This window comes from Eurosta solidaginis, chromosome 1, assembly GCF_040869045.1.
Source record: "Eurosta solidaginis isolate ZX-2024a chromosome 1, ASM4086904v1, whole genome shotgun sequence".
NCBI classification, from domain to species: domain Eukaryota; kingdom Metazoa; phylum Arthropoda; class Insecta; order Diptera; family Tephritidae; genus Eurosta; species Eurosta solidaginis.
This window is the reverse complement of record NC_090319.1, coordinates 258,341,883-258,366,292: the sequence shown is the minus strand read 5'-3', so window position 1 is coordinate 258,366,292 and position 24,410 is coordinate 258,341,883. Positions and strand designations below refer to the sequence as shown.

At 40.8% G+C, this 24,410-nt stretch overlaps 1 protein-coding gene across 5 annotated transcripts in view; it reads right to left on the bottom strand.

Moving 5' to 3' along the window:
* Orp8 (Oxysterol-binding protein-related protein 8) overlaps positions 1 to 24,410 on the bottom strand; it is a 179,645-nt gene that overhangs the window by 4,665 nt on the left and 150,570 nt on the right. For 4 of the 5 annotated variants that reach the window (XM_067760497.1, XM_067760495.1, XM_067760498.1 and 1 more), the window contains 4 exons: positions 10,174 to 10,316; positions 9,886 to 10,064; positions 8,955 to 9,819; positions 86 to 369 (listed from right to left, as the gene is read on the bottom strand). In XM_067760497.1, coding sequence (XP_067616598.1) covers positions 86 to 369; positions 8,955 to 9,819; positions 9,886 to 10,064; positions 10,174 to 10,316 — 1,471 coding nt within the window. The remainder of the gene's footprint in view (positions 1 to 85; positions 370 to 8,954; positions 9,820 to 9,885; positions 10,065 to 10,173; positions 10,317 to 24,410) is intronic. The other variant, XM_067760496.1, reaches the window with a different exon arrangement.

The following is a 24,410-nucleotide window of genomic DNA, read 5'->3' as shown; positions in this document are numbered from 1 at the left end:
TTTAATAGGAAATAAAAAATAATACAATTGTAAATCATTATCATTAATAAAAGTACATACATAAGTAGAATTAGCCAGAACTTACTGTTTCAATGATTTGCAAGACGCCTTGCCGGCATCCGGATTTGAGACACTTGAATCGGTTTTATCATCATCGTGTGTTAACGGCAAAATAGAACGACTTGTATGCCTAACCTTCAATAGAGAAGACGATTTAATTAACTGCATCGGATCAGCATTCACTATGCTCGGATTACGCACCACTGGAGCCCGATGGCGTGTTTTTGTTAATACTTTGTAGTTAGCTTCATATTGCCTCACATCGTTACGTTGATCCCATGGACGCAAATCTGCATATTTGTATTCCCACTAATAAAATTTAAAAAAAATATTTGAACAAGTTGTATACTTGATATAAAAATCAATAATCAATAAAAAACAATATCAATAATATTCAAAATACTCTTTATCGAGTATTGCACATTTTTAGATAGAAACAAGAAAATAAATAGATTAAAATAAGAAACATGTTTGCAACGCATCAACAAAAATAAACTACGGTTTTTGAGGTTGCGTATTTGCCATGACGTAGCAAATGCATAGCCGTATATAATTTTTTGGCGTTTTGTGTGAAAATACTACACCAGTTTGCAAATGCAATGATGCTAGGCCAATTGCCCTATTATTCACGGTTCACGATCAGGTGCAAATGGTCTTCCATGGTTGCATAGCAAAATTTCAATATATGAAAATGCACCTGCCAAAAATTTTGCAGAATGCAATGCTTTTTTTTATTCGTTCATCCGCATAACATGACCTAACTAGCGAAGCTTTCTGTTTTTATGCGCTGCAATATCGTCATATCTGCGAAAAGTTCATATGGCTCATGTTGTTGTTGTTGTTGTTGTTGTAGCAATGCTCGCCCCACCTAATAGCCGCGACCGATCACAAATTGTCATCAATATCCTCTAACGGGAGTCCAAGGAAACTTGCCGTTTCAACAGGGGTGGTTCATAAGGAAAGGGGTGTTAGAGGCGTTGGTTCCACATTACAAATAAAGAGATGGTTGGTGTCATGTGGGGACACATTGCAAGCGGGGCATACATTTTGTATGTCGGAGTTGATTCTGGATAGGTAAGAGTTTAACCTGTTAAAGTATCCAGAACGAAGTTGAGCAAGAGTGACACGCGTTTCCCTGGGGAGTATGCGTTCCTCTTCCGCGAGTTTTGGATACTTTTCTTTAAGTACTGGATTCACCGGGCAATTCCCGGCATTAAGGTCCGACGCCTGTTTATGGAGTTCACCAAGGACCTGCTTGCGTTTTTTCGCTTCATACGGCTGGGTTCTCATGTGCCGTATTTCCTCAAAATGCTTACGGAGATGACTCCTTAAGCCCCTAGGCAGTGCTGGTTCATCAATCAGATGTCTGTTGGGATGCCCAGGTTTCTGGGTATTCAACAGGAACTGTTTGGTCAACATCTCATTTCTCTGCCTGATAGGGAGTATTCTCGCCTCATTATGCAGATGGTGTTCTGGCGACATAAGAAGACAGCCCATGGCTCATATGGCTCATCATTATACCTCCTTCGATACTCACCGTCGACAATACGGATAGGACAATAAATCTTCCGGAGAACTTTTCTCTCGAATATACCAAGACCCATCTCATTTTCTCTCGACACCTTCCATGATTCCGAGCCATACATCAGGACAGGTATGATGAATTACTTGAAGAGCGAGAATTTTGATAGTCGAGAGAAAACTTTACTTTTCAATTCCTTAAAGAAACACTTGTTGGCAAAAGTTATTATCCGTTTGATTTCTAGGCCGACATTGTTTTTGCTTTTAATGCTGCTTCCCAAATAGACGAAATCCTTCACAGTCTCGAATTTATATCCGTCAACAGTGACGTGGCTACAATGGCCACGATGACAGCAAATACTTCGTCTTGTCCACATTTACTGCAATGCCCACAGTTTTGCTTCTTTATCTTATACCAACTCTTCGCCTCCAGTTTGAACAGACCGGCGGGTATCCCGTCATTACTTGGCACCTTGTGATTTTTTATCCGTGCTATTGCCATTCTCACTTCCCCATAGTTGGATGCCGGAGCGTGTTTTTCAGCATCGGCAATCGGGGTATCGGGTTCGTCTTCCCCCACACTCTGTACGTCAGTTACCAGATCGCCATTATCGTTCCTACAGGAATATGTCCCGGTCTTGAAATCTTCTGTCATTAAAAAAGCATGAAATATGTATAATAAACCGAAAATAATAATAATATTTTTTTGCGATAAATATCCGGGGAGATAGAGCCCACTTTTCTTCCAGAATGCGGTGTGCTTATGGGAGCATTAATTAGTCATCCTATATGTTTTACGCCGACTCCATGTGCATCTGATAAGGGAGATAACTTTTTTGCTGAGAAACATTTCATGGAAAAAATACAATCGAAGGGATTGCCAAGACACCAAATCAATTTGATGTTAGTTGTTCGCCCGCTTTCAAAAATGAAAGAAATAATATACTCCGAAAATTTAATTTTTACTCCGGCGTAGTCGTTTACTCAGGTAATAGTTTTAAATACTCCGAACACTGGTAGCGAAATATGAGAGAAATGTAATAAATCTAAAAACTCCAAAAACGCTACGTCATCAAACTTTTTTTTTTTCAAATAAAGCAATAATGAGATAATTAAGAATTTTTATTTTGTATGGAAGATTGAGTTCGATTAGGGCTTTAATGTAGAAAACTTGGCTAATTATTTCATTAAGCCTCTGTGTAAAATTGGCATAACATTTTTAAGTGTGGAAAAAGAAAAATTTGAAATGATAAATCTTGATGATATCATTGATATATTTGCTTCCTCAAAGTCAAGCAAAATTTGCACATACATACCAGTTTTTCTTATATATTATAATCATATTATTATTAAATATGAATTTGAGTCTACTTATAGATGATATCTTCAGCCCAAATACTTAGAAGGATAAAAATAAAATAGATCGAAAATTTGGTATGAATTTTTATTAGTTCGGTTTTATAGTTTTTTTTTTTTTAATTTTGTTTAAGTGAGTTGTGCTCACTTAAATAGCAAATGATATTCCTGTCCTTAATTGAACTTTTGTCGCCTAACCCCACCTGTGACTTGCGATCACTTCTCCAAGTGACTTGCGTTCACTTCACTAGTTATGACTTGCGTTTATACAACCCCGGCGGTAGAGTAGACTGGAGTTGCCATCCAGTGCTTCCAGTCAACAGTGTTGGAATTGCTTTCCAGCACTAATCTATGCTATAAATACAAGTGCAATGCATTAACTCGCTCTCTTGTTTCGTGGAACACTGAACATCTACCAGCAACCAACATCATCTACCTTTTGAGAAAATTTGCATCGGATCATCAACTCCGGAGCGAGTACAAACATCATCACCTACCCCACATCCAACTCCAGGAGAAAAGCAAAGGAAGTATTATCCCAAAATCGTAAGTTATATCTTTCAATATAAAGGCAACCGAAGTAGCACTTGCGCTGCGGTACTCCCCTAACTTAATCTAACCCTTGCGCGGTCATCACCACCCTTGCGTGAGATTGGTTCTCGAACCCCACCTAGCCCTTGCGCGGCCGCAAGACGGATCAAAATCCCGAATTATATCCTTCAAATTCACTATTCAAATTCATTTCATAAAATTTTCGTTCCATTGTGGAATTAGTTATCTTTACATCCTCATATTTGCTGTGTGAAGTATCAGCGTTTAAGTTCCAATTGTTAGCTTTAAGAGTTTAAATTTAATAAATGAATTAATATAGAAACAAGCATTTGCGCCAATGCGTTAAACAAATTTGTACGATTTAACCATGCATGGTCATAGTTTGCTCATCCAGCCCAGCCCCATTTGCGCAGCATCCAGCTTACTTCCATCATTGGAGATGTTGCAGGTCTTCGCAGCTGGACGATTCACCTAGTCCAACTGGGGGATATTAATTTGTGGAGGTTTAATTTTTCCCACACCTTTTTCTCCCACTTTGGCGTTAAGTGAGACATCCCGATTTTTTTTTTTTTTTGATGACATGCAGAGAGCAGCGCACATATACATTTTACTGTTTATCATCGACAGAACTAGGCAGCGTAATCTTTTTCCCGTCTCTCCATGTATGGTTCATACTTTTGTTGTATAAATCCCTCGCCTGGGTTAATAGGATAGAATCGAGTAGTTTCAATATGGTTTTACCAAAAAGAAGTTGCTATTACAGATTTTTGTTCTACATTACAGACGAATAGATGACTTGTGCTATACACCAGGCTGGGGCCATACACAGAGATCGAATTTGGGGCAGAATAACGCGCATATCATTCGGAAGTGTGCATTCTTCTTCGGCGCTGTCTACAAAGGCGGGAGCCTGACTTTGAAGGAAATCACAGTCTCTGCGTTCGTGTTGCTCTGGATCATACTACACCACATCTCGTCATATGCTTATGCAGATGTCTTTTTATCTGCCTTGGAGGCGCAAATACATCAATCAATTGTCTTTTGGGATGCCTTGATGCACAAACGTCTTATGAAGATATTCCGTGGCAGTTCTAAGTGGAAAATTTGGCAGCCCTGCAACTTTCTCCGTTGAAGCGATTTGAGGATTTTGATGCATCTTTGTGCATTGTAGGCAATTTCGGATGCATTTGTACCAAAAAAAGCGTTGATCAGACAATTAAATAAAAGCGTTGGGCGCGTGAAATTTCTAAAAATGTGAGGCGTAGCATAACCTGATTAATGCTCAGTAGGTCTTATATATGACTATCAATAAAAATTTGACGCGTGCAACGCTTTTATTTAATTGTCTGCTCAATGCCCTAGATTGATGGGGAGTGTGATGACTAGCCCCTAGGATCTACCTAATTATTTTCTAGCTTTTAGTATTATTATTACTTCATGTAAGTATTGTTTTCAATAAACTTCAACTTAAAATTTTTTTTAAAATTATTTTATTTTCAAGTTTTTAGTCTTTTTTAATTGCCTATTATTTCTTATTCTATTTAGTTCATCTAGTGACTCATTATTACAAACACTCTTTCCTGACAATTTGTTACAATCTAAGTCCTCAATACATAATCCTTCCAAAGACTTTACTCGATTCTGCGCCACGTATTCTTGTCCCTCCTCCAACTCCAAAATATTTTGATGTCACTTCCAGGGCCGTAGAGAGAAAATCCGGGCCCGGGACTAACAATTTACGGGCCCCCTACGAAAAATCCACTAATACATCTGATTAACTTGAATTAATGACGTCTCATTCATGAATCATTATTGATGGATTACATCAAAAAAAATGTTTGCTACATCAACTAAATGATTTATGGACTAAGAGCTGACAATAAAATTAACACAGAATATTTACTATTTATACTATTTTATTGTAACGTAGAAATAAAATTCTCTTTTAACAGCCACATACTGTTTCAAATAACCTTTTCTAGTTATTTGGTAACATTTTAATAAATTTCTGATAAATTTAATGATGACTTTAAATTTTAATTATTCAATATAGAAAGTTCGGATATCAAAGAGAGGCTTTACTTGCTTTTTAGAATAATATCAAAATTTAACTGTCTTGCCAAAACGGATTCAACACAAAGCGTGGCAAGTCCTGAAACTCGCTCTTGAGATGAACACGATCTATGAGAGTTTTTGATTCTTGAAAGGACGCTGAAGGAACGTTCTGCACTAGCTACAGTGACAGGTATAGTGCAAAAGATACGTAAAGCAACACAAATGTTGGGGAAAATGGTATACAGATTTTGAACATATGTAGATGGCATTTAGAAATTCCAATGGTGACAGACCTTTATCAAAATTTGCTTCGTAAATGTGTTTCGAGTGAATTATTTCGCATTCTAAGCTTTGAGAAATGTTCGACTTGTATTTACCGACAAATTTTGCTGCGCTCGTCCGAACCGTAGTTTTATCCATGTCTTCAAATTGCCACAAAAAGGAAAACGAATCGCTCAAATTTCTCATAGCTGCAAATCGTTCAGTAATGCCAGTGATTACCAAATCAACGATCACCAGGAATGTATTCTTTTTAAAATCAGACTCTGAATCATCCGTAATTATCTCATCTAATTATCTTCAGAACGTCTTTTGGGTCTTCTCTTTCGAATGTCCAGAAACTTTGGCGAGATGTTCATCTGAATAGCAACTGTTTTGCATTCATTTAAAATTGTTTCCCATTGGTTCCTGATCAACTTCAAATCAGCTAATAAGGCATCTAGATGTCGGAACTCAACATCTATGGTGGCGTCTCTAGCTTGGAGGACCACGTTTCTTTCATTAATGGTAGTCAGTATTTTGCACCAAATTGAGGACAGCAAAATACATTCGAACTTGTTGATGTACTTGAGAATGCCGGTAACATCTCCGTATGCTTGCGCAGTCAAATTTGGCTTTTGGCTGCAAGACTATGAATAGAGCCCGGTACATTTTTTTTTTTTTTTGAGGATGTCTAATCGTTGTGGAGTGCTGCTGAAAATGGTAAAACATTTTCGTACAACTCCGAAGAAAGTAATTGCAGCCGTACAACATTCTGCAGCATCAACACCACATAAATTGAGACTTTGGGTTGCACAAGGCGAGTAATCAACATTCGAGTTTTTGTCGAGAATGTGACGTAGTGCTCCGTTGTAAGCTCCTTTCATATTGGCGCCGTTATCGTACCCTTGTGCACGACAATCTTCAATCAAGTATGGCGACTTCTGACCAGTTTTTGGTTACAATTCACGAAAGCCAAAAACAGTTCTTGAATTGTAAAATTTGTTGCTTTCGAATTGAAATGAGAGTTAGCGCAAAATTAACGTATTCAACGTGACTAGCATAAGACATAGCATCAACGATAATAGCAAAATACTTGGCTTTCTTGCCTTGATCTAATCTATTTTCCCTCACGTGCTTTGCACAAATTTCTATAAACTCGTTCTGAATGTCTGGGGAAAGATAGTGAACGTGCAAACGTTTGTGCTGCTGTTGTGAAATCCTAACTTTCTCCAAATGATCTCTAAGTATCGGATCATAATGACTTATGAGATCTTAGATGCCCAAAAAATTTCCATTGTTGCGTTCACCAAGATATGTACATATATACTTTCGCCTTTGAAAGCTAGGCCTCTTTCACCAAAAAATAGTGTCCAAAATTCTATATAAAATTTCTTTCCACTTTTAAGTTTCAGTGATTAGCTGTTCATTGATAAGTGTATCAATTGTAGCCTCCTTTTGAATTAGATTCTGTAAAGCCATTGAATATAACATTTAATGTGATCTTGAGTATTTTCGTGTGATGGCAGTTTATCGTACAGCTTCATCCATACCTGGAATTTCGAATATCCGCAGAACAAATTTTAGGTAGATTTAAAGTATTGGTGCTTAATAGACGACATGGTATGCAATAAAAAGGATTGCTACAATCACTCCCCACTAACCAGTCACGCTCCACTTTCTCTCCATTTGGCAAGATTCTGTTTAACAACGATGTAGGAAATGCCTCGTCATGACAACCACGTGGAAAAATAACAGGACACTTTTGATGACCTCGACGAATTATTTCGTTGACTTCGCAAAAACGAGATCGCAAAAACTCATTATTCACGGTACCGATATCGAAGTCGTTTAAATAATCTGGACTTTGATACAGAGTTGGTGGTATTGTTGGAAGACTTTTTGAAGATGAACCTTCATCAGTGTCACTCCGAAAACTTTACGATTTCGGATTCATATAAACATACATTTTTCCCTGCCATTACGATTTTTTTGAATATCTCGATCCTTGCGCCACCTAGCGGCGATGTTTTTTCATAGCTCACCTTCTATTCTTGTATGTCTTATGTGTTCCAAATATGAGCCAAATCAGACCATAAATACGATTTTTGTGAATATCTCGATCCTTGCGCCACCTATCGGCGATTTTTTTCATAGGTCTCCTTCTTGTATGTATTATGTGTTTCAAATATGAGCCAAATCGGATCACAAAAACGATTTTTGTGAATATCTCGATCCTTTCGCCACCTAGCGGTGATTTTTTCATAGGTCGTTTTCTATTCTTGTATGTAACTATTATGAGTTCTAAATATGAGCCAAATCGGACCACAAATACGATTTTTATGAATATCTCGGCCCTTGCGCCACCTAGCGACGATTATATTCCAAGTTTCAAGCTTGTAGCTTACCGGGAAGTTACTTAAATTTTAATTACAAAATTAGTTCACCACGGCCGTGCAGCCTGTCAATTCAACCCAAATAAAACCGTTTAAAAGTATTTGCCCCGGGCGCAAGAAAACCTCACTACGCCACTGAGCTTAACCAACTCCGAAAAAACGGGCCCTAGTCTATAAAAAAAAAATAAATAAATGTAAGGCGCGATAACCTCCGAAGAGATCTAAGGCCGAGCTTCTCTTCCAATTTGCGTCGTGCTCCTCTTGATTTTTCCCTACAAATTGGCCGGACGGGACCTACATGTTTTATGCCGACTCCGAACGGCATCTGCAAGGCAGATGAGTTTTCACTGAGAGCTTTTCATGGCAGAAATACAATCGGAGCGCTTGCCAGACACTGCCGAGGGGCGACCCCGCTTAGAAAAATTTTTTTCTAATTGAAAAATCTTATTTCTAAAATTTTGATGTTGCTTTGCCCGGGAGTTGAACCCAGGGCATACGGTGTGATAGGCGGAGCACGCTACCATCACACCACGGTGGCCGCCATGCAGAAGAAAAATATGGTGTGAAAAAATATTTCGGACGGTTTATATGTTTATGGTTTTCCTTACTTCCATAGCCACTGTGATTCTGAGTAATGGAAATAAATAAGTTAATAAGAGTGTGACATTCAAACACTCTTATTCCACTTCTGACTTACTTCATTAAAAATATACTTCAAATACTTAAGTTAGAAGCTAATTCGTGTAGCGCACTCACCTGCTCTAACATTGGATCAATTCGAAAATGTATTGGTTGCCAATCGGTGAAAGCAGCCTTCCGCTCCTTAGCAGCATTACGTTGTGCCTCTTCCAACACGGTTTTTTGTTCTGTTGCGCCAACCTGATCATCGTTACGTATCGCTAATGATACTTTTTCCCACAATTTCTCAGATTCATTTGGCAACTGCGACTCGAGTGGTACCACATAGCGCACAAGACGCTTCTTCTTTGTTTCAGTATCGGCTTTGAAAAGTATAGATTCTTCACCTGTTTTTGCTTCTTTGATTGTCATTTCTCGGTCCCAATGTCCACTGATAGTAGCCATTGTTTCTTTACCCAATTTAATTTTACCCGATATTAAATTTGTATAGTCCGAGCCGCCCAGGAATGGTTTCAACTTAAACTCAAGTTCCGTCTTGTATGCGGTATTCTCACATTCAATGGTTATTTTACCGCCCAATTCCATAGACAGAGTCCCCACGAGTATACCTTTGCAATGGGCATATGGTGTATTTAAAGTGTATGTTTCACCCCGAGGTAGTAGCGTTAGTGTAGCAATACCCTCAAGTACTGCCGATGTGCTATTGCCATAAAACTTTGATTTAGCCAAAATGGAGCAACTAATGCAAAATCCATCTTGACGGTTGGTTACATAGAATGCAGAAACAGGTGGATGATGCGATACCTGTTCAGCAATATAAAATGTGCGACTTCCATTAGGGTGCTCCCAATAGCAACGGAACGTTTCACCCAATATGGGGTTATAGGGTTTCTTCAGACCTTTAGGCTTTTTGTAGAAACCAGAGAGGTACCATTGCACGACTATTTTCATGCGTGTGAATGGATCATCTTCGATAACGGCCCTTGTAAAAAAAGGAAAAAATTATAGTTTTAAAAATTTTTAAATTGCAATGCCTTTTTGTACTTACCTCGACAATATATCGGCATGATAATATGAGTCCGACAGTTTATCCAAAAATGAACGTGGTTCGAGTATGAATGTAGGCAAAACCACCTTACTTAAATCCATACCTGGGCGCACTTGCTTAACCAAAATCCATATCAAGCTCTTATTTTCCTCTGCAAGCTCTTCAACTTGCTCACCGGCCTGTCAAGCAAAGAAGACGGAATATCATATGTTTTGCTTCTTTCAATGAGGTCAATTTCAAATTATTTGTTTCGACTTAAAAATTCTTTAATTTAAATAACTAACTTACAGATCCAAACTCTTCTTCGGTAAGTGGCACATATGGTGTCTCTGGCTCTTCTTCGGGCACATTTTCTGGTTCTGATTCGGATTCAGTGTCGCCTGCAGACAGAGCAGCTGGGCCACCTTCGTTTTGACTATCACCATCAAGATCTAGTTTTTAGAATTAAATGAAAAAGGAAGAAGTGAAACATTAAAAATGTGTATATCCTTGTTTTACTTCTGATCGAAAGACTACAGATGTATGCTTACAGAAATATAAGGGCAGCATTTCTACGATATGAATCAGTGAGATCTATTTTTAATACTTATATTTTATTTAAATATATTTATTTATGTATGCCCGCGATTTCCTATATATTTAAATAAAAAAATAAAATAAAAATAAAAAATGAAATCATATTGACGTATTTATTTTGTCACTTCACAGTGGAGGCGAATAAATGTGAACGGAATTTGTTAAGGCGTGTGTCTTCAGTTGGCTAAAAATATTTCGGTCATACGAATGGGTGGCTCGAAAGACGTTGTAAGCGACAAAATTAAAAGTTTACAGGGAAGGAAATAACTATTTTAACGACGTATATAAAGAAGTTTGCAGGCAGCCACCAGGGCACGTGTTCCTAAATAGGTTGGTTCAACATCCAGCAATATTTTTTATATTGCATTGAGCTGTGAACGTGATCACAGTATGATTTGATAGTCCTTGCTAGACCATCCTTCTCCGACCATGGGCATATCAGAGTTCAGCATCACCCTTGGATAACCCGAAAGGTTGTCAATGTGGGCGAACAGGGGGAGTCCTAACAAAGACGCTTATGATTGTGTATAACAGAGCTTGCCCTCTAAGAAGATTCAGAGGAAAAGCAAGGCTGCCATTATGACGCAATAAGCTGAGGCTTCTTAGAAGAAAGGTAAAATAAATAAATGTTTAAGCTGGAGAAATTTGCGAAAACGAAGGGTGCCAGGACGAGTATATGGATCTGTTGAAAATCTAAAAGCGTGAAATTATCGGAGTCACGTAATAATGAAACGAATCCCTTGAGACGCTCTTCGACACACGTTTCCTATCGGGAGGTAGAATAGTTTAAAATAGTATTTGATGGGTGCATAGGACTGAATCATTTACCGCACTCTTGGAGAACTGCTCCTGTAGCTTTAATACAGGCCCATTAACGTTTCTGCTCAAAAACTTTAAGAGGCTGATAGATGAGTACATAAAGTCCAACGTGGATGAAAAACTTTTCTCCACAATAGACCAAAGGTAAGTCGGTAGACACGGCACTGCATAGAGTATTTATAAACATAGAGAGTCGCGGAATTTAAGGAGTCTCTTAACACGTTGCCGGGGTTTTCAACAATGTCTCTAAACGAGTGATCATGGACGGTCTTAGCTACATTGAAGTACTTCCAGTCATAACCAGATGGATCGGCTGCTTGTTAATTTGTAGGAAGATTACTTCAAAATGGGGGTTGTATGAGGCCAATAAATCAGTGGACAGGAGCACGCAGGGCGGGTTCGTATCACCTCTGCTGTGGACGCTGGTAATCAACCAACTGCTTCGGCGGTTCGATGAGGGCCCCGATCAAACTTATGGCGTACGCAGATGACATTACGATTATTACAAGTGTAAAGTACCTTCCAACAATTAGCAGGGGGAGGTCTACCGGCCTCTCTCTCATTGGACGTTTACAGTAATTGCAAAGCCTATCCTATACTATGGATTCCTTGTTTGGCGGACAGCTGCACAAAGAAGAGCCTACCTAAAAAAATTTGAGAGGGTATGCAGGCTATCAATGCTTAGCATTACGGTAGCCCTGAAAACAACCCAGACGGCTGCACTGTATGCCATTCTGCACATTCCACCTGTAGACCTGATGGCAAAGAACATAGCGTGACAACTGCAACGAGGTTCAGTGCCTGGGGACAGATTGAGCGCGGCTATAGTGGAATAGCGTTTCAATTACAGGAATAACAGACTACCTAATTCCATATCTGCGCTTTGAAATGGCTCTTAGAGCCACACTAGAGGCGCAAGGGTGCCCAAATAGCGGACGAGGCGAAACACGTGTACACCGATGGCTCCAAAGTAGTGGAAGGAGTATGGTATCCGGTAACTATGCTGATCCGGAAATAAACAGATACAACGAGCTCTGCCAGATCCCTTTAGCGTTTTTCAGGCCGAAGTAGTAGCCGTATCCAAAACAGTAGAAACACTGGAAGAAAATAGCTTATACTGCAGCCGCGTCAACTTTTATATTGAAAGTTAAGCAGAAACTAATACAATAATCTAGCATAGCACAGCATCTAAAAGTGTGTTATAGCATAAGGAATCCCTAGAAAGAAACGGCGCTTCCCAAGGCAGTCGGTTCTATGTACCGGAGCGACTTGGGATTTTTCCCGACCAAGGACTGTCATTTCAGTGTGACCCCATCTAATTTGTTTCGTCCCTCCCACAAATTGTTATCCTCCCAGCATCTCCTTGCAGCAGGACTGCTCCATATTCTCTTACTCCGGGAAGGCATCGAATCCAATCCGGGTCCGTCTCCTAACCCCGGTCATGAGAAATGGTTTTGCTGCATCTGCCGGAAAAGAATCTTTTTAGGATGATACTCTGTTCAGTATGTCTCGTGCAAGGGATGGTTGCATCGGACAGGTTGTTCTGGGCTTGATCCCAAAACCCGACGTCCACGTAACTTTTATAAATCTTTTGTGGCTCCTTGCTGTTCACGCCCAAGGGCGTTCCGTAGTCTACGCCTAAGCGCCCCCCCCCCTCCCCACCCACTACCTTCCAGCAGCCCCGCTGCTCAGCAAGCCACAACAAGTACCCGCTGCTGCTCGCGCCCCACGGCGCCAACAACTCAAACAGCTGATACCACTCATAACTACTACCTTCGTAGTAGAGTTGGTAGCAATGCTGAGCATCAGCCCCTGCCCCCGTCTTCTCCCCCCCCCCCCCCCCCCCCCTCTTTTCCGGCAGCAATCGTGCAGGTCAGGGAAACAGACTCTTAGTCCCTACCTCCGTTTGCACCGTCTGCCAGCACGGAATATATAGGTTTGCGACATCCGCCCAATGCAGCTCCTGCCTTGGGTGGTGCCACTTTCCTAGATGTTATGGTCTCCGCGACGGCAACCCCCCGACGGGTTTCATCGCGCCATGTTGCCGGGTCGCAAACCCAAATCATCCGGGTACCCCAATGCTTGCCCAAGGACGCCCAGTCCAAGGGCCACAACAGCAATTGCGTCCTGGCCTTCCACAACCCAGGCGTAGTCACCCGTCACTTACCCCCAGAGTGGCGACGTCTCCCCTTATGCACTTCAGAATTCTGCAGTTAAACTGTAATGGACTAACTGGGAAGATTACGGAGATAGTCGATTTCATGAAGCGGCACAACATCCGCATTGCTGCGATTCAAGAGACTAAACTCACAGCAAGATCTGCATTGCAGACCTGCTCTGGGTATAATGTCCACAGGAAAGACCGCGAGAGCGGAAATGGAGGCGGTCTCGCGTTTATCATACACCACTCTGTGCAATATTATATATTTGATCCTGGCATCGACCGCAGGGACAATGTCTTAGAACGTCAAGGCCTATCTGTCCGGTCAGGCGATACAAACCTAGAAATCATCAACATCTACATCCCTCCTGCCACCTGTTGCCCCAGTGGATACCGCCCTAATATCAGGGCCTTACTCACTGGCAACAATCGCATTATTTTAGGCGATTTCAATGCCCATCATGATCTATGGCATTCAAACTTGCGGGCGGACAGTAGGGGTGAGATGTTGGCGGATCAAATAGAAGAAACGACGTTCTGCACAATAAACGGAGACGCCCCCACACGTATGGTAGGAAGCTGTCACAGCTCGCCAGATATCTCAATCGTGAGCGCAGAACTCGTAAACTGCATCAACTGGCAGCCGATGGTAACATTGGCATCCGACCACCTGCCCATACTTATTTCGCTTGAGCGTACCGCCGACTTCATCGTCACTGAAAAACGCACTTTCATAAACTTCAAAAAAGGAAAGTGGGAAGAATATAAATCCTTTACAGACAACCGCTTTGCTGCCCTCCCTATCCCGACTGATGCCCGCCAAGGGGAGCGTGCCTTCCGTAAGGTCATTAAATCCGCCTCGGCACATTTCATTCCCGCCGGCAGAATTCCCGAAATCCGGCCCCACTTCCCGGCGGAGGCGGCAAACTTAGCGAGAGAACGTGACCTTATAAGACAGCTTTATACAGGCGACCCCCAAATAAGGGATATAAACCAACGCATCAGATTGCTTGTGGATGAACACAAGCGGGCGAAATGGGAGGAGCACCTAAGAGGTTGTAACCTTTCTACCGGTGTGGGTAAACTTTGGTCCACCGTAAAGTCCCTATCGAATCCGACTAAGCACAAAGACTAAGTTTCCATCGCCTTTGGCGACAAAGTGCTGTCGGACGCGAAAAAATGCGCGAGCGCTTTCTGCCGACAATATATAATGCATCCTACGGTCGACAAAGATAGACGGAGAGCCAATAGACACGCACATAAACACAAATTCAGCGCGTCACCAATCACCATCACCGCTAAAGAGGTTGAGGACGCCATTGATCGTGCTAAACCATCCAAAGCAGTGAGCCCAGACGGCATAGCCATGCCGATGCTTAAAAGCCTAGGGAAAGAGGGTTTCAAATATTTAGCGCATGTCTTCAACCTGTCTCTTTCCACCTTTGTCATACCTGAGAAATGGAAAATGGCCAAGGTGGTCCCGCTACTAAAGCCTGGGAAACCAGCTAACATAGGTGAGTCGTATCGTCCGATATCTCTCCTATCGCCAGTGGCAAAGACGCTTGAAGCCATTTTGCTCCTTTATTTCCAAGCAAATTTGCAGCTAGCCCCTCATCAGCATGGCTTCAGAAAACTCCATAGCACTACCACCGCGCTAAATGCCATTAGCACCCAGATGAATTGCGGATTAAATCAATACCCCCACCATAGAACAGTACTCGTAGCGCTAGACCTAACAAAAGCTTTTGATACGGTCAACCATGGCTCGTTACTGCAAGACCTGGAAGGGTCTACCCTTCCCCCATGTCTTAAAAGGTGGACCGCAAATTATCTGGGTGGTCGGCAGGCATCGGTGCAATTTAGAAACGAAACATCAAAACCAAGGAGAATTAAACAAGGGGTGCCACAGGGTGGTGTCCTATCCCCACTTTTGTTTAATTTCTACATATCTAAGCTACCTTCACCACCGGAAGGAGTCACAATCGTTTCCTACGCCGATGACTGCACAATAATGGCCACAGGCCCAGGCCCAAAGAGCTATGCAATAAAATAAACGGCTACCTCCCTGATCTCTCCAGTTTTTTCCCCTCGCGAAACCTGGCATTATCACCGACTAAATCTTCAGCGACCTTATTTACAACATGGACGTCCCAAATGTCGACCATTTTGAACATCCACGTCGATGGCACTACGCTACCGACTGTCCTACACCCCAAAATCTTGGGTGTGACGTTTGTTCAGGATCTACATTTTGGTGAGCACGCAGCCGCAATTGTTCCGAGAATTCAGAGCCGTAACAAAATCCTCAAATCCCTCGCTGGCAGTACTTGGGGAAAAGATAAAGAAACGCTCATGACTACATACAAAGCAATTAGCCAGCCGATTACGTGCTACGCGTCACCAATATGGTCGCCAAGCCTAAAAATCACCCACTGGAAGAAACTACAGGCCTGCCAAAATACTGCTATCAGAATCGCCACGGGCTGTCTTCTTATGTCCCCAGAACACCATCTGCATAATGAGGCGAGAATACTCCCCATCAGGGAGAGAAATGAGATGCTGACCAAACAGTTCCTGTTGAATACCCAGAAACCTGGGCATCCCAACAGACATCTGATTGATGAACCAGCACCGCCTAGGGGCTTAAGGAGTCATCTCCGTAAGCATTTTGAGGAAATACGGCACCTGAGAACTCAGCCGTATGAAGTGAAAAAATACAAGCAGGTCCTTGGTGAACTCCATAAACAGGCGTCGGACCTTTATGCCGGGAATTGCCCGGTGAATCCAGTACTTAACGCAAATTATCCAAAACTCGCGGAAGAGGAACGCATACTCCCCAGGGAAACGCGTGTCACTCTTGCTCAACTTCGTTCTGGATACTGTAACAGGTTAAACTCTTACCTATCCAGAATCAACCCCGACATAAAAAATGTATGCCCCGCTTGCAATGTCTACCCACATGACACCAACCATCTCTTCAATTGTAATGTGGAACCAACGCCTCTAACACCCCTTTCCTTATGGTCCACCCCTGTTGAAACGGCAAGTTTCCTTGGACTCCCGTTAGAGGATATTGATGACAATTTGTGATCGGTTGCGGCTATTAGGTGGGGCGAGCATTGCTACAACAACAACACAAACAAGAAAGAAACGGCATAGGGAGAAGCATACATCTATATTGGGTCCCAGGGCATTTGGGAATAGATGGAAATGAAAACGCGGATGAACTAGCTAAAAAGGGCGGATTCCTCAAAGCTTGCTCCGTAGAAGTCCCAATTAGATTAAGCGAACGCGAGATTTGCACATGACCGACCAAGCGGGGAAGGCGCGGATCTAAGCCCGGGCTCTAAGTGTCGAAGATCATGTGTAGGTCTTACAACCTTAGATTAAAAAAGTTAATCCTTTCATTAAAAAGAGAGGAGTGTAGACTCATAACGGCTATTTCAACTGGACACTGGCGTCACATGCCTTTAAATTGTTTGAGGAGGGAACGATCACCCGTTTTGTGCTCGTGCCCTGCGCTTGCAAGACTAAGACTAAAGCTATCAGGAGTGATCCAGTTGTCAGATCTAGAAGAAACAGCGGCATAAGTTCTACCAAGCTTTTAGTATTTGCTAAGAGGACGGTCGTTAAACAAACTTCTGGTAACACTATGGACTCATTCACTCCAAGCTAGGTCCTCACGGACCGGCCATATCAACCTAACCTTGTCTTCGGATTATTGAAACCTAGATCAAAACACGTATTTTTATACCTCTCGCTACAATTTTGGACGTGTTTAAGCAGTCCGTTAAAACTGGCAAACACGGAGTTTGGGTTTGGTGGAAACGTATTATGAAAGAAAAATGAAAATATGTTTTGTAAATGCAGAGTAATGCCCGCGATTTGATGGAAGGCTCATGATCTTGTGAAAATAAGAGCTTTAACGTTTTTCGAGCAGCCCATTCATACATTAAGGTTATTTAACTCAATATACATTATTAATCCGGCAAACAATATTAATTATTTAATTCAATTAAATTAAATTATTTTTGAGTGCTAAACGACTTTCGACACTGTAAAGAAAGTGAAACAACACCTTTTAGTCGTTTAGGTTTTTTGTTTTTATTTTAACAAGACAAATGTTTCAACACTCGCGTGGTGTCTTCTTCAGTTGCTAGTTTTCAACTAACCATTGTCAACAGGAATAACAAAGTAAGCCTATCCAAATTTGTCAAATATTATCGGCTAATACAATGAAAAAGCAAAAAGACATAAAGAGAGTATAATACAAACAAGTAAGGAAGGCTAAGTTCGGGTGTAACCGAACATAACATACTCAGTTGAGAGCTGTGGAGACAAAATAAGGAAAATCAATCTGGGGTAACCCTGTAATGTGGTTGTATAACATGTGTATCAAATGAAAGGTATTAAAGAGTATTTTAAGAGAGAGTAGGCCATAGTTCTATGGATGAACGCCATTTAGGGATATCGCCATAAAGGTAGACCAGGGCTGACTCTAGAATTTGTTTGTACGATATGGGTATGAAATGAAAGGTGTTACTGAGCATTTTAAGAGGGAGTGGGCCTTAGGTCTATCGGTGGACGCCTTTTCGAGATGTCCCCATTAAGGTGGACCAGGGGTGATTCTATAATGTGTTTGTACGATATGGGTATCAAATGAAAGCTGTTAATGAGTATTTTGAAAAGGAGTGACCTTAGTTCCATAGGTGGACGCCGTATCGAGATATCGCCATAAAGGTGGACCAGGGGTGTCTCTAGAATGTGTTTGTACGATATCGGAATCAAATGAAAGGTGTTACTGAGCATTTTAAGAGGGGTGGGCATTAGGTCTATAGGTGGACGCCTTTTCGAGATATCGCCATTAGGGTGGGCCAGGGGTGACTCTAGAATGTTTTTACGGTATGGGTATCAAACGAAAGGTGTTACTGAGCATTTTAAGAGGGAGTGGGCATGAGGATAGGTGGACGCCTTTTCGAGATATCGTCATTAGGGTGGGTCAGGGGTGACTCTAGAATGTGCTTGTACGATATGTGCATCAAACGAAAGGTGTTACTGAGCATTTTAAGAGGGAGTGGGCATTAGGTCTATAGGTGGACGCCCTTTCGAGATATCGCCATTAGGGTGGGCCAGGGGTGACTCTAGAATGTTTGTACGATATGGGTATCAAACGAAAGGTGTTACTGAGCATTTTAAGAGGGAGTGGGCATTAGGTCTATAGGTGGACGCCTTTTCGAGATATCGCCATTAGGGTGGGCCAGGGGTGACTCTAGAATGTGTTTGTACGATATGGGTATCAAATGAAAGGTGGTAAGGAGTATTTTAAAAGGGAGTAATCCTTAGTTCTATAGGTGGACGCCTTTTCGAGATATCGCCATAAAGGTGGACCAAGGGTGACTCTAGAATCTTTGTACGATATGGGTATCAAACGAAAGGTGTTACTGAGCATTTTAAGAGGGAGTGGGCATTAGGTCTATAGGTGGACGCCTTTTCGAGATATCGCCATTAGGGTGGGCCAGGGTGACTCTAGAATGTGTTTGTACGATATGGGTATCAAATGAAAGGTGGTAATGAGTATTTTAAAAGGGAGTAATCCTTAGTTCTATAGGTGGACGCCTTTTCGAGATATCGCCATAAAGCTGGACCAAGGGTGACTCTAGAATGTTTGTACGGTATGGGTATCAAACGAAAGGTGTTACTGAGCATTTTAAGAGGGAGTGGGCATTAGGTCTATAGGTGGACGCCTTTTCGAGATATCGCCATTAGGGTGGGCCAGGGTGACTCTAGAATGTGTTTGTACGATATGGGTATCAAATGAAAGGTGGTAATGAGTATTTTAAAAGGGAGTAATCCTTAGTTCTATAGGTGGACGCCTTTTCGAGATATCGCCATTAGGGTGGGCCAGGTGTGACTCTAGAATGTTTGTACGATATGGGTATCAAACGAAAGGTGTTACTGAGCATTTTAAGAGGGAGTGGGCATTAGGTCTATAGGTGGACGCCTTTTCGAGATATCGCCATTAGGGTGGGACAGGGGTGACTCTAGAATGTTTGTACGATATGGGTATCAAACGAAAGGTGTTACTGAGCATTTTAAGAGGGAGTGGACATTAGGTCTATAGGTGGACGCCTTTTCGAGATATCGCCATTAGGGTGGGCCAGGGGTGACTCTAGAATGTTTGTACGATATGGGTATCAAACGAAAGGTGTTACTGAGCATTTTAAGAGGGAATGGACATTAGGTCTATAGGTGGACGCCTTTTCGAGATATCGCCATTAGGGTGGGCCAGGGTGACTCTAGAATGTGTTTGTACGATATGGGTATCAAATGAAAGGTGGTAATGAGTATTTTAAAAGGGAGTAATCCTTAGTTCTATAGGTGGACGCCTTTTCGAAATATCGCCATTAGGGTGGGCCAGGTGTGACTCTAGAATGTTTGTACGATATGGGTATCAAACGAAAGCTGTTACTGAGCATTTTAAGAGGGAGTGGGCATTAGGTCTATAGGTGGACGCCTTTTCGAGATATCGCCATTAGGGTGGGCCAGGGGTGACTCTAGAATGTTTGTACGATATGGGTATCAAACGAAAGGTGTTACTGAGCATTTTAAGAGGGAGTGGACACTAGGTCTATAGGTGGACGCCTTTTCGAGATATCCCCATTAGGGTGGGCCAGGGGTGACTCTAGAATGTTTGTACGATATGGGTATCAAACGAAAGGTGTTACTGAGCATTTTAAGAGGGAGGGGGCATTAGGTCTATAGGTGGACGCCTTTTCGAGATATCGCCATTAGGGTGGGACAGGGGTGACTCTGGTATGTTTTTGTACGATATGGATATCAAATTAAAGGTATTAATGAGGGTTTTAAAAGCGAGTGGCCCTTAGATGTATATGTGAAGGCGTTCTCGCGATATCGACCAAAATGTGGACCAGGTGATCCAGAAAATCATCTGTCGGGTACTGCTAATTTATTTATATATGCAATGCCACTAACAGTATTCCTGCCAAGATTCCAAGGGCTGTTGATTTCGCCTTGTAGAACTTTTTCATTTTCTTCTACTTAATATGGTAGGTGTCACACCCATTTTACAAAGTTTTTTCCAAAGTTATATTTTGCGTCAATAAACCAATCCAGTTACCATGTTTCATCACTTTTTTTCGTATTTGGTATAGAATTATGGCATTTTTTTCATTTTTCGCAATTTTCGATATCGATAAAGTGGGCGTGGTTATGGTCAGATTTCGCCCATTTTTTATACCAAGAAAAAGTGAGCTCAGGTAAGTACGTGGGCTAAGTTTAGTAAAGATATATCGGATTTTGCTCAAGTTATTGTGTTAATGGCCGAGCGGAAGGACAGACGGTGGACTGTGTATAAAAACTGGGCGTGGCTTCCACCGATTTCGCCCATTTTCACAGAGAACAGTTACCGTCATAGAATCTATGCTCCTACCAAATTTGAGAAGGATTGGTAAATTTTTGTTCGACTTATGGCAATAAAAGTATTCTAGACAAACTAAATGAAAATGGGCGGAGCCACGCCCATTTTGAAATTTTCTTTTATTTTTGCATTTTGTTGCATCATATCATTACTGGAGTTGAATTTTGACTTAATTTACTTATATACAGTAAAGATATTAAATTTTATGTTAAAATTTGAATTAAAAAAATTTTTTTTTTAAAAAGTGGGCGTGTTCTTCATCCAATTTTGCTAATTTTTATTTAGCACATATAGAGTAATAGTAGTAACGTTCCTGCCAAATTTCATCATGATATCTTCAACGACTGCCAAATTACAGCTTGCAAAACTTTTAAATTACCTTCTTGTAAAAGTGGGCGGTGCCACGCCCATTGTCCAAAATCTTACTAATTTTCTATTCTGCGTCATAACGTCAACCCATCTACCAAGTTTCGTCGCTTTATCTATCTTTTGTAATGAGTTATCGCACTTTTTCGGTTTTTCGAAATTTTCGATATCGAAAAAGTGGGCGTGGTTATAGTCCGATATCGTTCATTTTAAATAGCGATCTGAGATGAGTGCTCAGGAACCTACATACCAAATTTCATCAAGATACCTCAAAATTTACTCAAGTTATCGTGTTAACGGACGGACGGACGGACGGACGGACATGGCTCAATCAAATTTTTTTTCGATCCTGATTATTTTGATATATGGAAGTCTATATCTATCTCGATTCCTTTATATATGTACAACCAACCGTTATCCAATCAAACTTAATATACTCTGTGAGCTCTGCTCAACTGAGTATAAAAAAAAAAAAAATTAAGTAATAACAAAATATGGATCAAACGAAGTTTAATGGAAAGCTGAGTAAAGATTTGTATACAGTGGGCCACTATCACGATTCACTAACACACTTTTATTTAGATAAATATGTAGGGATTCTAAAATATTTAATCTACTGATATTAGATTCTATTTTAATTAATTTACAGTCGTCTTCACTTATCGAGTGTTGATTCGATAATGCATGTTCGGCGATGCCACTTTTGGGCTCAATACTTTGTATGTATTTTAAATGCTCATTGAACCTGATTCGTACAGTGCGCGTCGATTGGCCTATGTACTTTGCACCGCATTCTACTCCGTCGTCATTTAAATGAGCGCAAGTGATTGAGTACACTCCAGGATTGTCCAAAATGTCACCTTTATCCTTAGATGATCTCAATAAGGCCTTCAGTTTTGTTGTTGATTTTGGAGCCAAATTTAAACGAGCTTTTTTAAAGATATGTTTCATATCAGAAAAATAATATGGGTCGTAAGTCATGCTGCACCAAGTCATGTTGTCTTTTTCGCCCACTGTGCCGAAAAACGAACTGCACTCTTTTTGCAATTTTTTGCGCTGTTGTTTTCTTATTAGCTGCTCTACCATGCTGGCGCAATACCCATTAGTTTCTGCGATGCTCACTATTTTGTGTTTTTCTTTGTTGTAGCAGCATAGCTTAGTGGGACGTTAATAAGGCGATGAACCATAGAATTGAAGGCATCTAATTTATGCGAGTAGTGATGGTTTGATTCTATTGGGATAAATCGATCAGTCGATGTTGGCTTACGATATATATCGAATTCGATCCCTCCGTCGGTATTATGTTTGAGCATTAAGTCCAGAAAAGGTAACTCATTATTTGTTTCAAACTCACATGTGAATTGGATGCTTACATTAATGGAGTTAAATAAATTCAATGTCTGCTCAACCATGACGCAATGTTTGCTATGGGCGAAGTGTACCCAGCGATAATTGGTCGGAACTTATTTTCTGGTTTATGAGCTTTGTATAAACCATACAAACAGGGGACTCGTACATACGATTTATGCATTCTTTTGTTCCAGCGGCGACCGAACAGATCGGTATACTTTTTCCTACATTCTACCACTTGTCTTTTCATCTTTGGGAGAGGATTTTTACTTTAATGTAATTTCCTTCCTCTATCAGTGCGCTCATCCCGTTGTTGTAATCGTGCTCATTTAGTACAACAACACAGTTACCTTTATCGGCTTTTGTTATGTAAATATTCTTTTCGTTTAACGACTTTACGGCGCCATGCAAATAGTTGGTGTAACTAATATTATTTGAAGTGGGCTTCGATGATAAGACTTTTTTTATATTGTAACGCACATTGTCGGCTACTTCGGAATCCAATCTACCAAGAGCCACTGGTGGCTAGCGCCTTGTTCGAGTTGACCGTGGTTTGTATAAATCAATCTTTCTTCCAGTTTAGAGGGGAATTCTTTGAACAAATGGATGGTTTGCCTATGGGTTTGAATATTAGCCCATTCCTATGCAACTTATTCATGAATACAGTTGAAGAACAGCTTATTAAAAGTTCTATTTCCCCACGTTTTTATAGTCGATATGTCGATGACTGTATTGTTATTATAGAGAGAGAGAAAATACAGCAGACATTGAATTTATTTAACTCCATTAATGTACACATCCAATTCACATGTGAGTTTGAAACAAATAATGAGTTACCTTTTCTGGACTTAATGCTCAAACATAATACCGACGGAGGGATCGAATTCGATATATATCGTAAGCCAACATCGACTGATCGATTTATCCCAATAGAATCAAACCATCACTACTCGCATAAATTAGATGCCTTCAATTCTATGGTTCATCGCCTTATTAACGTCCCACTAAGCTGTGCTGCTTACAACAAAGAAAAACACAAAATAGTGAGCATCGCAGAAACTAATGGGTATTGCGCCAGCATGGTAGAGCAGCTAATAAGAAAACAACAGCGCAAAAAATTGCAAAAAGAGTGCAGTTCGTTTTTCGGCACAGTGGGCGAAAAAGACAACATGACTTGGTGCAGCATGACTTACGACCCATATTATTTTTCTGATATGAAACATATCTTTAAAAAAGCTCGTTTAAATTTGGCTCCAAAATCAACAACAAAACTGAAGGCCTTATTGAGATCATCTAAGGATAAAGGTGACATTTTGGACAATCCTGGAGTGTACTCAATCACTTGCGCTCATTTAAATGACGACGGAGTAGAATGCGGTGCAAAGTACATAGGCCAATCGACGCGCACTGTACGAATCAGGTTCAATGAGCATTTAAAATACATACAAAGTATTGAGCCCAAAAGTGGCATCGCCGAACATGCATTATCGAATCAACACTCGATAAGTGAAGACGACTGTAAATTAATTAAAATAGAATCTAATATCAGTAGATTAAATATTTTAGAATCCCTACATATTTATGTAAATAAAAGTGTGTCAGTGAATCGTGATAGTGGCCCACTGTATACAAATCTTTACTCAGCTTTCCATTAAACTTCGTTTGATCCATATTTTGTTATTACTTAATTTTTTTGTTGTATTATACTCTCTTTAGGGGGACTCATGATAGCATATAAACTTATAAGGTGTAAAATTATATCCATTTACACACGCGGTTATATGAACGCACCTAGTAATACTCTTGATAAACTTG